Source organism: Galeopterus variegatus, unplaced genomic scaffold (genome assembly GCF_000696425.1).
Source record: "Galeopterus variegatus unplaced genomic scaffold, G_variegatus-3.0.2 Scaffold1097, whole genome shotgun sequence".
Lineage (NCBI taxonomy): Eukaryota > Metazoa > Chordata > Mammalia > Dermoptera > Cynocephalidae > Galeopterus > Galeopterus variegatus.
This window is the reverse complement of record NW_007727208.1, coordinates 217,480-230,249: the sequence shown is the minus strand read 5'-3', so window position 1 is coordinate 230,249 and position 12,770 is coordinate 217,480. Positions and strand designations below refer to the sequence as shown.

Genomic DNA, 12,770 nt, shown 5'->3' with positions numbered 1-12,770 from the left:
AATCTGAGTAATGTTAGCTAAACCAAGTTATTAAATTCGTGGTTTCTGGTAGTTTATTTCCTGATTAAGGCACCATAATGCCAAGGCAGCTCCAAGTCTCCAAGCAAAAACAAATTCATCTCCTTTTCTCAAACAAAGCAGTTTAGTCATCTCTTTTGTGACCTTCCCATCATTCAGGTCTCTGCTCAAATTTATTCCTCTGAGAGGCTTTTTATCATCATATTATCAAACTAGCATCCTTCTTTAGTTTTCAAATCAGTAACTGCCATTCCAAACCTCACCTAAGCCCTGAGTTTGCTGTCTCTGCCTGGTTGCTGCCATCAGGGGGGCTTCAGCAGACAGCCTAAGGCCAAGCCCACTGAGACTGTATCTGAATTTGAGACCAGAATTCCATTTGGAAATGAGTTGAGTTGGTCCCACCAAGCCTCACAGCTGCATCACCTTTGGCCACCACACAAAATGTGTGCCTCTCTACTGATGTGTCCTCTCTCATATTCTTGACTCCATAATGCTTTTTATTGTCTCTCCCTCTCCCACTGCTGCCTTCCCTCCTAAACCTTCAGTTGCCAAATATAGTCCCTTACACCCTCAGCCTTTTCTCAGACTAATTCCTTTACTTCCTTGCTTTATCATAAACTTGGCTGTCCCACAAGCAGCCATCTTTACTGGATCCCCCAATGTACCACAGTGGAGCTGGCATTATTTTCATTCCCCAATTCATGTTCCAACCTTTTTCTCTTTCCACCCCATGCACAAAGTACCTATTGTGAAGTTCATACCAAGCCACTACTTTCCTAGTTCTATCAATTTCCTGGACATCAGTCATTCCCTAACATTAATCTGAAGCCTTGGCTCTGGGATTAGTTTTCCTCCCCATGTCATTCCTTCATTTTATCTAACTTTACTGTCCATGAGGATGAACAATCCAACAATTTAAGCCTTAGAGTTCCTTGACATGCCCAGAGCCTCTCCAGTGTCCTTTGTGTCCACTCCATTTCAGCCAGCCAACCCATGGCCAGGCCCTGAACACGGCTATCATCTGAAACTACTTGACATACAAAATCTTAAACTTCAATCCATCCTATGACTACACCACAGTGGAGCTGGCATTATTTTCATTCCCCAATTCATGTTCCAACCTTTTTCTCTTTCCACCCCATGCACAAAGTACCTATTGTGAAGTTCATACCAAGCCACTACTTTCCTAGTTCTATCAATTTCCTGGACATCAGTCATTCCCTAACATTAATCTGAAGCCTTGGCTCTGGGATTAGTTTTCCTCCCCATGTCATTCCTTCATTTTATCTAACTTTACTGTCCATGAGGATGAACAATCCAACAATTTAAGCCTTAGAGTTCCTTGACATGCCCAGAGCCTCTCCAGTGTCCTTTGTGTCCACTCCATTTCAGCCAGCCAACCCATGGCCAGGCCCTGAACACGGCTATCATCTGAAACTACTTGACATACAAAATCTTAAACTTCAATCCATCCTATGACTACATCCTGAGCCTTACAGGTCTCTTATTCTCTCCCTGCCACTAAACCAGGCCTTTGACCTCTTAGTCCAGTCCTTTAGTCTCTATTTTCTCCTAGTCTTTTGTCCTCTTTTGCCATATTTACTTCCATATTCAACTCTAACCTCATGATTGATCATGTGAACAAATATTTCCCCAATATGCTAATGGTCTCCCCCGCCCCAATTTTGCTACCACCCCCATCCTTCAGCTGCACACTTACAGTTCCAGAATCTGCCATTTATTTCTCTAACAAATATTTTTGAACCCCTGCTATGGGCCTGGCACTTTTCTAGGCACTGGAGAAACAGCATGGCACAAGACAAAGTTCTATCTGGGAGAAAGATACGAGCTACATAGTACCGGAAAACAATATGAACTATGAAGAATATAAGGTGAAATATGAAAGTGGCTAGAAAGGCCACTTTAGACTAGGAAGGCCTTTAGCCTCAGATTGAGAGGGCCACTTTGAGGATATGACATTTGAACCAAGAACTAGTAACAAGAAGGAGCATTCCTGTACTGGTCTAGAAGAAGAGATAATTGAGGAGACAAACTGAGGGTATGATTGCCCGTGCTGAGGGCTCGCTCTGAAATTTGTGGTCATAAATTTAAAGAAAGACCTGTCACCGTGGTTGTGTTTTTCTCCAGCTATGTTTAGCTGCTCGAATGCAGCAGAGTAGGCAGAAGAATGGGTATTTGCCAGATGAGCCAGTGTCATGAAAGGAGAGAGGAGAAGAGGAATGAATATGGTAATAGTGTAGAATCTGCTAGATAATGTGGGAAGTAAGAACATAGAGAGAAAGTAAATATTTATAGATTCAATGAGCTGACATATGTTAACTCCAAAATAGAATGACTGGAACATAATTATATGAGTATATGGAGACCACAGTATTAAAAAGAAGACAGCACCTGTAGGTCCCTTCTTCTAACGGTGTAATCCTTAGTTTGATTGTACAATTACCCAAGGGGAAGGGGCAAAGATCGAACACTTTAAATTTTTTTCACTAATTTATGAAGTTGTTCTTGATACTACTTTGGTCCAGAGTCTGGTTGAACCATATATGCTTTATATGGTAGAACTGAAATATCTGTTTTCTTCCGGGAGCATTAAAATGTCACTATTATTCTATAGAAATAATCACACAAATCACACATGGACCCCAGCATTTGGGGAAGCTACAAATGGAATTTGGGACCAGCATTGGGGAAAAAATGATAAAGCAAAAATTTTTCAGCTCAGATAAAATTGTAGTGAGAAGTGTTACGGCTCTATTAGAATTTGTTTAGTAGGTTTTGTGGTTTTTACTGGAAAACCTCCCATGAAAAAATTGTGGTGAGGACAGTTTTACCTGTTTTAGATTTTTTTGCCCTATCTCAGTCAGAATTCTGAAAAGGTTTTTAAAACTTTCTCTACCAAAAGGCAGTAATCATTTGAATGAATTTAGTGACAGATTGCAGGAAACATTGTTTTATTAAGTCATAGTCTGCAGGTCCATCAGGCGGTAGTGCTGCCCTGCATTTGTCAGTGCTTCTATTTTCCAGAGACACTGTTTTTACATCTTACTTCTAAACACTCCACAGATTCAACTTTATATATTAAATGTAATCAACAACAAATTTCCTACAAGATTTTTTTTTTTTTTTGTCCTTTTTGAGACCAGCTGCACCATGCTCAGCCAGTGAGCGCTGTGACGTTACCGGTCATCCCTATATAGGATCCGAACCCGTGGCAGGAGCGCTACTGCGCTCCCAGCGCCGCACTCTCCCGAGTGCACCCACCACGGGCTCGGCCCTCCTACAAGATTTTTTATGTCACTTGGCAAGCTGATTCTAAAATTCTTGTGAAAAATCAAATATGCAATAGTCAGGCTAATTTTAAAGGAAGAACAGAGGGAGAGCACTTACACTACTAGATTCTAGCCAAATGTAAATGTGTAGAACTTAAGACAATATGGTGTTTGTTCAGGAGACAAATAGAAAAGAAATGGAGAGTTCAGAAACACCCATACAGATTTAAGGATATTTAGTATATGATAAAATTTCTATTTCAAATCTACAAAAAAGGGCAATGGGCCAATGTGATTGCCCTTTGGTATTCCATTTTAATTCATTAATTTTCTAGCTATGTATTTTTGTTTGTTTTAGCAGGTGCTCTAGAGATTATAATATGCACCTTTAACTTACCACAATTTACACAGAGTGAATATTGAATTACTTCATGCAAAATAAGAACCTTACAGAAATATGTTTTTATTTACCCACACAACCCCGATCCTTGGTTCTATTTGCTGTGGTATGTATGTTACATTTATAGATGTTATTAACCCCCAAATACAAAATACCAGTCACAATTTTTGCTTTAGTCACAAATCTTATGAAAAAATAAAAATGTATAAACATACACATGTAGGCTTTCAAAAAGTTCATGGAAAGATTTGTTATCTTTTAATTCCATTTTTCTATAAACATTTTGAAGTACCCTCATATGTGTTTATACGTGTGCGAGTCCTTTTATATCTGCTACATATTTGCCATTTCTGGTGATCATTTCTTCCTACTAACCTGAGCTGCCATCAACACCATTTCCCACTTTCTTCCAACCTAAAGAACTTCCTTTTAAGGGCATTTCTCGTAGTGCAGGTCCACGGGTGATAAATCACCTCCAATTTTTGATTTTCTAAAACTACCTTTAATTTGCCTTCATTGTTGATGAATTGTTTTTCTAGTTGAAAGTTTTTTCCTCCTGGGCCGGCCCGGTGGCGCACTGCTACAGTGCGCCGCGAGGTGCGGGGGCAACACCGAGGGTTGCGATCCCGTTGCCGGACACGAAAAAAGACAAAAAGGAAAAAAAAAAAAAGTTTTTTCCTCCTGCACTTTAAATGCCTCGTTCTAAAATCTTCTGGCCTTTATTATTTCTCATGAGAAGTCGGTCACTAATTGTATTTTTTTCCCTTGTATATAATGTGTCATTTTTCTCTGGCTGCTTTCAAGATTTTCTTTATCTTTGGCTTTCATAAGTTTGACTAGGATGTGTGCCTAGGAGAAGGTTTTTGTATTTATCCTGTCTGGAATTCACCGAACATTGTGGATCCCTTCCAGCTGCAATTTTAAAGCGTAATCTCTTCTCCAGCTTGTTTCCTTTGGTACGTTTTCCTAGTGCCTTTAAAAATTGTTTTTTATATTTTGTCCAGATTTAATCATTGCTATCTATGGGAGAATTTACACAACCACTTCACTCAACAACTGTTGCCTTAATTTCACTCTTATTATCCAGTTGGGGGAAAAAATAATTCCAACCTCCTACATTCACAAGAATAAATCCCTATAATCTCAGAATCACTAAAACACCTTTATTTTCTCATCTATTACCGTGGTGTTTAGCCAGCAATAGCACTTCGAGAGAGTAGTGAAAGGGTAAAAGCTAGAACTCAGTATATAAAAATGCATTTGACTATCCAATATTATTTTCTTTTTTTGAGCGATTTCTGAAGGTTTGTGTTGATGGATTTTGTGGGGAGGGGCAGTTCTTTTGTTGCTAGTGATTAGAATGTCTTATGCTTTCTTTGTGACTATGTGGATGTCATATGAAGATTGGTATATTGCATGTTAATTATCACTGAGCACACTTAGTGGAAGTATGCTTGAAGAGAAGGCAGTTTTTATTAAGGACTCACGAGTGTACTGTAAATGTTCTAAATGTGAAAGAAGTTACTGGCTATTCTTGCACTTTGATAAGTTCTAAGAACTGTGCTAATTTGGGATGAGGGTTATAAACTGGGAGGCTAGAGAGCAAAAAGGAAACTCATATTGAAACTTAATGCAACTCTGGAAGCTATAAAATGAAGGAATTTTCTTATATCCCAGAACTCTGGGGAGTACCCGATCAAGAGATATTATTTTACAAATTCTTTCCCTTCTTATCTCTAGCCTTCAGAATCCAGGACAGTCATATCCCTTGGGCATAGACTCATGACATTATACATCATGTCAGAGGGTGAACACTTTACATTTGGGGAGAAAGAAATTTAGTTTGGGTACAACTAAAAACTAGGGTTTTTTTTTTAAATAAACTAAATTTTAACATTTACTCATACCTATTTGTGGGGTACAGTGTGCAATGATTCACTTAGGGTAGATGGCATTGTTTTGTGCCTATTAGTCCACCATTTCTCCTCCTCCCACCCCCCGTACCCGTAACATTATTCACTCTCTACTTCTATGAGAGCCACTTATTTTTTTTTTTTTTTTAGATTCCACATATGAGTGAGACCACATATTTCTTTCTGTACCTGACTTCATTTAACATGATGGTTTTCAGTTCCATCCATGTTGCTGTAAATGATATCATTTTTTATAGCTGCATAGTATTCCATTGTGTATTTATACCACAGGATTTTTTTAATCCATTCATCCATTGATGGGTTTTTTTCTGCTTGTTCTTTTCCTTTGTGGAAGGAAAAAGGAGTGGACTATATGAAGAAAATTCTTGATTCTCCATGTCCCAAAGCAAGACACTTACAATTTGCAGCTGCTTACAACCTTGGAAGAGCTTATTATGAAGGAAAAGGTGTTAAACAATCAAATGAGGAAGCTGAAAGGTAATCTCACCTGAGAACAAGATTTTATTTGGATGAAATGCTGAAACAAAGAATAACGTGCCTTATGTTCTCTTCTAGACTATGGCTTTTTGGGGCAGACAATGGAAATCCAAAAGCTAGTGTGAAGGCTCAAAGTATCCTAGGATTGTACTATTCAACAAAAGAGCCTAAAGAATTAGAAAAGGTAACATTTCCTTTGCTTTTCTTTTTTAATGTTAGCATTATATTTAGATTAGTATTTGTTTCACCATTTCCTTTTCAAGGATGTTGGAGAATAAGTGTGTAACTTTGAATATCTCTTATATTTTAAGCAAGTTTACATTTTAGGATCTCAAAGCTCACTTCACACTTTTTACTTCTTTATAAATGCTACTACCTTCCTTACCTCTACCAAAGGAGACCATAGGTGTGAGAGTATTTTGTATACTATGAAAAGCTACCCATACAAAATATTATACTATAAAAGCTAAAAGAAGAGGGAGATTCTTGAAATTAAGGCCTAAATCCTTTTAAGTATGAATAAATTACCTTTAGATTTGGAGAAGTAATAAATGATACTAATTTAATTGAGAATTAAAAATTAAATCCATTTAAGATTTTCACAGAAACAATCTCTTCGATCCTCAATAATTGAAACACTTTCCACGAAATTCTATAAGAAGGAAATGTAGGGCCAAGTCCTACTTCTAAGAGAGGCATTAATGACAAATTTGTAAGAGGCAAGTAGACCATTCTCAGATAACTTGAGCAACCACTTGGAAATAATTTTTTAAACTAATTCAAAGTCACTGTAGCTGAGTATTAAGCAACTGGGCTTGAGAGTACATATAGCTTTTATCCATGGTAGCCTTTGGTCTTGGCAGATGCCATCTCTGAGAGCCAGCTGGAGCTCTAACTCCCTTAGCATCTGCAGCTCTTCCCTCCCTTGCTGTGCCACATAACAAGTGTGTCTCCAAGCCTTTCAGACACTTGGTTCCTACTTTGCACACCTTAATCCTTACTGTGGAAAATCTGAAAATCCTGAAACCTAGGACAGCTGATCCTCCTCTGCTGTGACCTCTGGACTGTGGCCTCACCTGTAGCTGGAGCTCTAACTCCCTTAGCATCTGCAGCTCTTCCCTCCCTTGCTGTGCCACATAACAGGTGTGTCTCCAAGCCTTTCAGACACTTGGTTCCTACTTTGCACACCTTAATCGTTACTGTGGAAAATCTGAAAATCCTGAAACCTAGGACAGCTGATCCTCCTCTGCTGTGACCTCTGGACTGTGGCCTCACCTGTATTATTGGTAGACAGCAGAGGGACTCACCTTTGCACTCTCTTTTAAGCATGTGAATTTGGTGCCGGATGAAACACACTGAAGGGGCTAAGACTATTTCCTAGAGATGAATGATAGTACTATCTTACAATTAGAATTTTTTTTCTTTTCAGTATTCCCTTATTTCACCTTGTGAAAAATAAAATGATGAAAATGTGCCTTTCCCTAGGCATTTTACTGGCATTCAGAAGCATGTGGCAATGGAAATCTGGAATCCCAGGGTGCACTTGGTCTTATGTACTTCTATGGACAAGGCATCCGCCAGGACACAGAAGCTGCCCTGCATTGCTTAAGAGAAGCAGCAGAACGTGGAAATGTCTATGCTCAAGGGAATCTCGTGGAGTATTACTATAAGATGAAATTTTTTACAAAGTGTGTTGCATTTTCCAAAAGGTGAATGTCTTAGTCTGTTTTGTGCTGCTATAACAGAGTACCATAGACTAACTTAAACAGAAATCTATTTCTCACAGTTCTGGATTCTAGGAAGTCCACGATTAAGGTGCTGGAAGGTTCAGTCATCTGATGAGGGCTGTACGCTCTGGAAGGAAGGAAGGCTGTGTCCTCACATGGCAGAAGGTGGAAGGGCAAGCTAGCAGAAAGCTGCTATAAAGCCTTTTATAAGGGCCTTAATCTCATTCACAAGGGAGAGCCCTCATGACCTTATCACTTCTTAAAGGCTCCACCTCTTAATACTATCACATTGGCAACACCTGAATTGGAGGGGACACAATCAAACCATAACAATAAGGTTTGAGTAAATAAGCTGGATGAAAGTATAAGAACTCTTACTAGATGTCCTATGCCCGATCTGTTCAATAGAACTTTCTGCAATGTTGGAAATGCTGGCTGTTGAGCATTTGAAATGTGTCTAGTGCAACTTAGAACTGAATTTTAAAATTGAATTTTAATTTAAATAGCTACATGTGGCTAGTGTTTACCATATTGGATAGAGGACTTCTATGACATTAGCTTTTAGGATTTCAGTGCTATTAGCTTAAGCAAGTTTCTTAACCTCTTAAAGCATTAATTGCTTTATTTATAAGAAGAAAATACTTTCACAGCAGGATTATAAAAATAGTGTATATAAGGTACCTAACACAGCTTGGCACATCAGAAATGTTTATTTAGTAAGTCTTCATTTTTTCCTGCAGTCCTCAGTTATGCAGTTATACAACTGCACAATCGAATAATGGTTAAGACTCTGGCACTACTGTCTTATACGAAAACTTCCTTTCCCTGAATTGATAAGGCTCTATGTACTTTCCTACATTTTTCCCCCATGTGTACGAAAGCAATATATCAAGAAAAGCAGACTTGGCTGTTCTCTCAAGTGGCCTGCAGACTGTACATATGCTGATGTACTTCCGTCTGCCCTTTGGACAGAGCCCACTGTCTCTTATCTCCCCCAGCCCTGTGTGGGGCAGTGATCTGTAAGGGGATGAAGGGAAGCTGCTTCCATCCACTCCCACTTAAAGGAGTGATCTCCGGCGTCCCAAAGCAAGTGCCCATCCTGATTAAAATGAACACTTTAAATAGTTCTTTAAAATCTTTGGAACTTTCCATTATTTTCCTCATTCCTATTCCCCTCACATTGTAGTTAACATGGAGTTGGCTAGATCTCATTTTCACTCTATTCTCCGTATTTGTGTCTGGGTTATGAAGGATGACTTCTTATTGCCCATTTTTAAAAATGGATGTGCTAGTTTCTTAATGTGTTTTCTGGTCTTATGTTACTAATGTCCAAATTCAGGTTGATGTTTCAATACATGATCCAAAGAAATAGAAAGGCTTTTCCCCTCCATTTAGTTTAAATCCACAAGTGATATTAAGCTTAAAATATTAAAATTACAAGAAAAAAGAAACATACCTTTTTTTCTAGTGGTTATCAAGCCTGATGAGTATAATCACAGGGAAACTGTAAAATAACTATAAACTATAGTTTAAGAATAAACTATAGTTCGTTCATCTTCCCCTGATATTGACTATGTTATATTAACACTTCAACACACAGCAAACAAGTTAGTTCTCAAAGGGGTAAAAAGAAATCACTTTGGGCACAAGGACACATCATTTTATAAAAATGTGAGCCATAACTGATGTCCTTTTTAATTTTCACAATTTAACTTTTTATCAGGATTGCCGACTATGATGAGGTTCACGACATCCCCATGATAGCCCAGGTCACGGACTGTCTCCCAGAGTTCATCAGCAGAGGGATGACCATGGCATCTTTCTACCATGCACGATGTCTTCAGCTTGGCTTGGGTATCACAAAGGATGAAGCAACAGCTAAACACTATTATTCTAAAGTAAGCTTTAGAACAAAATATAAATTGACCCAAATAGAAACTGCTGGGCTTTGGCAACTTCATGCATTAGTTTTTTTCTACTTAATTACTGTGCAGATAACCTCTGTCTATAGAGAGGTTGTCAGACTGCAGATTGTTTGCAGACAATTCTTAGCTTCTTATTAGCATAATTAAGCTCAGATGATGAAAAGTCCTATTTTGATGCCAATTATTCTCTTTCATTCTTCTACAATCTGTAGCCTAAAACCCAGCACCAAGACCTTAAAGCCAAAAAGTTCATGTCTTTCACCCAGAAAAAGTGTGAACCTATATCTTCATTCTGGTATCTTTGAAATGTAGTTTTGTTTTTTTTTTTCCTTTTTGTGTTTTTTCGTGACCGGCAACGGATTGCAACCCTCAGTGTCGCGCCCGTACCGGACCGGGACCGGCCACGGGATCGCAACCCTCGGTGTTGCTCCCGCCCCTCACGCAGCCAGTGAGCGGCCAGTCTGTATGTGGGATCCGAACCCTCGGCGGGAGCGCCACCGCGCTTCCCAAGTGGTGCACTATAGCAGTGCGCCACCGGGCCGGCCCTTGAAATGTAGTTTTTAAAAAGTTTTTTATGCATAAACATCTACCACACTTAGAAGGAATATTAATGAGCTTGAGGTAATTAGTTAGAGTCTTTTCATATTTTAATCTATGTGATCAATTTACTTAGACTCCAAAAGGATTTCACAACTGTTTCAGCAACTATTAAAAACTATTAAAAAACGGGGGATCATTATGAATAGTAACTATAAGTGGACTTTTAAGATAGAAAAACAAAAGAAAAAACTATGCATGCCTTAGGTCCATGATATCCATGAATCCAAATTAGAATCACATCATAATTAACTTTGTAAAGTAATTCATGTAGTGCACAAATTGTTCGGCTTGAGCAGAGGGAACAAGGCAAGGAAGAATTTTCTGAGTCCCTTGACTGAATCTGATATTACAGCAGTCGTTCTCAAACTTGTCTGCGTATTAAAATCACCTGGGAATCTTTAAAAAATTCCCAAACTCAGGCCTTATATCAGAACAATTAAATCATGATCTCCAGGAGTGGCACACAAGCATATCTGTTGAAACTCCCCAGGGGATTCCAATGTGCAGGCAAGTTTGGGAACACTAAATTATTTTGTTTGAAATTAAAATTTCCAGAGCATCAAACCCACATTAACATATAAATATAGGAACACAGTACACAACCAAATACAACTGACCTTTATTTACCACTACACCATTCTATTAGTATGAATAATAGCTGTCTTCGTTAACTTTTTAAAATCTAAAGGCTCTCTGTATTATACCAATTTCCAATCCAAGTCAATTTCAGGTTCTATGTTATTCTTAGTATCCTTTCTAAACACAGAGAAAACTGAGTAAAAAATATCCTGAAACTTGGTATACATTCATCCCGAATAAAACAGCAAAATAAACAAATTGCAATCTTAGAACTATTTAAGACCGCACGTAGAATATTGTACTCAATTTGGGCCATTGTATATTATGGTAGATACTGATAAAATGGAGAATATTTAGAGGCAGTAAACAAGTGAAGGGTATGAAATGTCATAAGAAGCATAAGAGAAACAGAATGTTTCATTCAGAGCGGGACATGAGGGGGTCCTAAGAGTGGTCTTCACCAGACTATTCTACAGAAAAGGAACAGTGGGGAAGGGAGCAGAATTAGAGGCAACAACCATATCTTATAGAAAAAGGGAAGGAGGAGAAGAGAGGACATAAAGTCAGGAGACTCATCCTGCCTGTCTCAGTCTGCAGGCTGGGTGACTTTGCCAACTACTTTGCCTCTTAAGAGTTTCTATGAAACCAGCATAATATGTTCTCCTAGGACCCTTCAATGATTCTAAAGTACATGGAGGGAAATTTCAGCTAAATATAAGAATCTTCTAATAAAACTGTTCAGGAAATAAAAACAAGACTTTTCTCTATAAAGTGGTGACTTCTTGTCACTAGAAGCAGCAACCAAGCAAATACCTAGTGACCAATTGTCATGGGTACTGAAGGGACAATTTCTGCATGGAGCAGAGTTTGGAAGAGATAACCTCTGATATCTCTCCTAAATTCTTGACATTCTAGAAATTATGCACCTTACCACTATTTACTTTAGGCATAATAAAATGAATTTTATGTATTTTAAAATAAGATTATTATAAATGCTGTTCACATAATGAGATCATCATCAGTTTGAGGCCAAATGTTAGGCTTTCCATTTTACTTATTTTAATAATTCATAACATAAAATGCTATCATGAGTGCTTAAATTTCCTTTATTCTTGGCACTGATAAAATTTTTTCTCTTTCAAATAATATGATTATTTCAAGTATGATCTATTTTGCATAGTTAAGTTTGAAATTCCCTTATTTTTATTAGGAAATCAGAATAGAAAGTATCGTTTTGAAATTCTTTAAAATAAAGTAGTAGTACTTTACTACTAGAAATAAATCAAGAAAAAGAAAAAGACCCACATAATTAAAATACACCTAAATAACTGACTCTTTGATTTTTAAGGCTTGTCGTCTGAATCCTGCATTGGCAGATGAACTTTACTCCTTACTTATTCATCAAAGAATTTAGACTACAAAGCATTTCAACAAAGATCATCAATCCTAACACCATACAATGTGTGTATTTTTATATTAGCTATGTTTGGTTATTTTCTGCATCCCAAGTTACACTATCCTGGGTATTTTACAGGTGACATGTTACCTACATTTTTAAATTCATATGCTAAAATTTTTGCAACTTGAAGCCTAGATCCAGGATCAAATTTCTGGGAGAGTCCTCAAAGATCCACCTTTTAGCCTACAGACTGGCCTAGACTATAGTAAATATTGAAACCATTCCACAAAGCAAGTATTGTTTTCCTTTTTTAAATACAAAGTATCCAAAAAGTCTTAGTGCAGTTTTAGCGTTAAGTTCAGAAGTAGAAATGCTACAAACTTTAATAAATTTAATTTTTTGTTTCAGTCATTTAAAATTT

The 12,770-nt window shown here is 37.8% G+C and overlaps 1 protein-coding gene across 1 annotated transcript in view; it reads left to right on the top strand.

The window, feature by feature from the left end:
- LRP2BP (LRP2 binding protein) overlaps nucleotides 1–12,770 on the top strand; it is a 29,391-nt gene that overhangs the window by 8,453 nt on the left and 8,168 nt on the right. Inside the window, exons 4-8 of the mRNA XM_008574748.1 lie at nucleotides 5,977–6,119; nucleotides 6,198–6,303; nucleotides 7,605–7,828; nucleotides 9,570–9,744; nucleotides 12,299–12,411. Coding sequence (XP_008572970.1) covers nucleotides 5,977–6,119; nucleotides 6,198–6,303; nucleotides 7,605–7,828; nucleotides 9,570–9,744; nucleotides 12,299–12,364 — 714 coding nt within the window. The 3' untranslated portion in view covers nucleotides 12,365–12,411. The remainder of the gene's footprint in view (nucleotides 1–5,976; nucleotides 6,120–6,197; nucleotides 6,304–7,604; nucleotides 7,829–9,569; nucleotides 9,745–12,298; nucleotides 12,412–12,770) is intronic.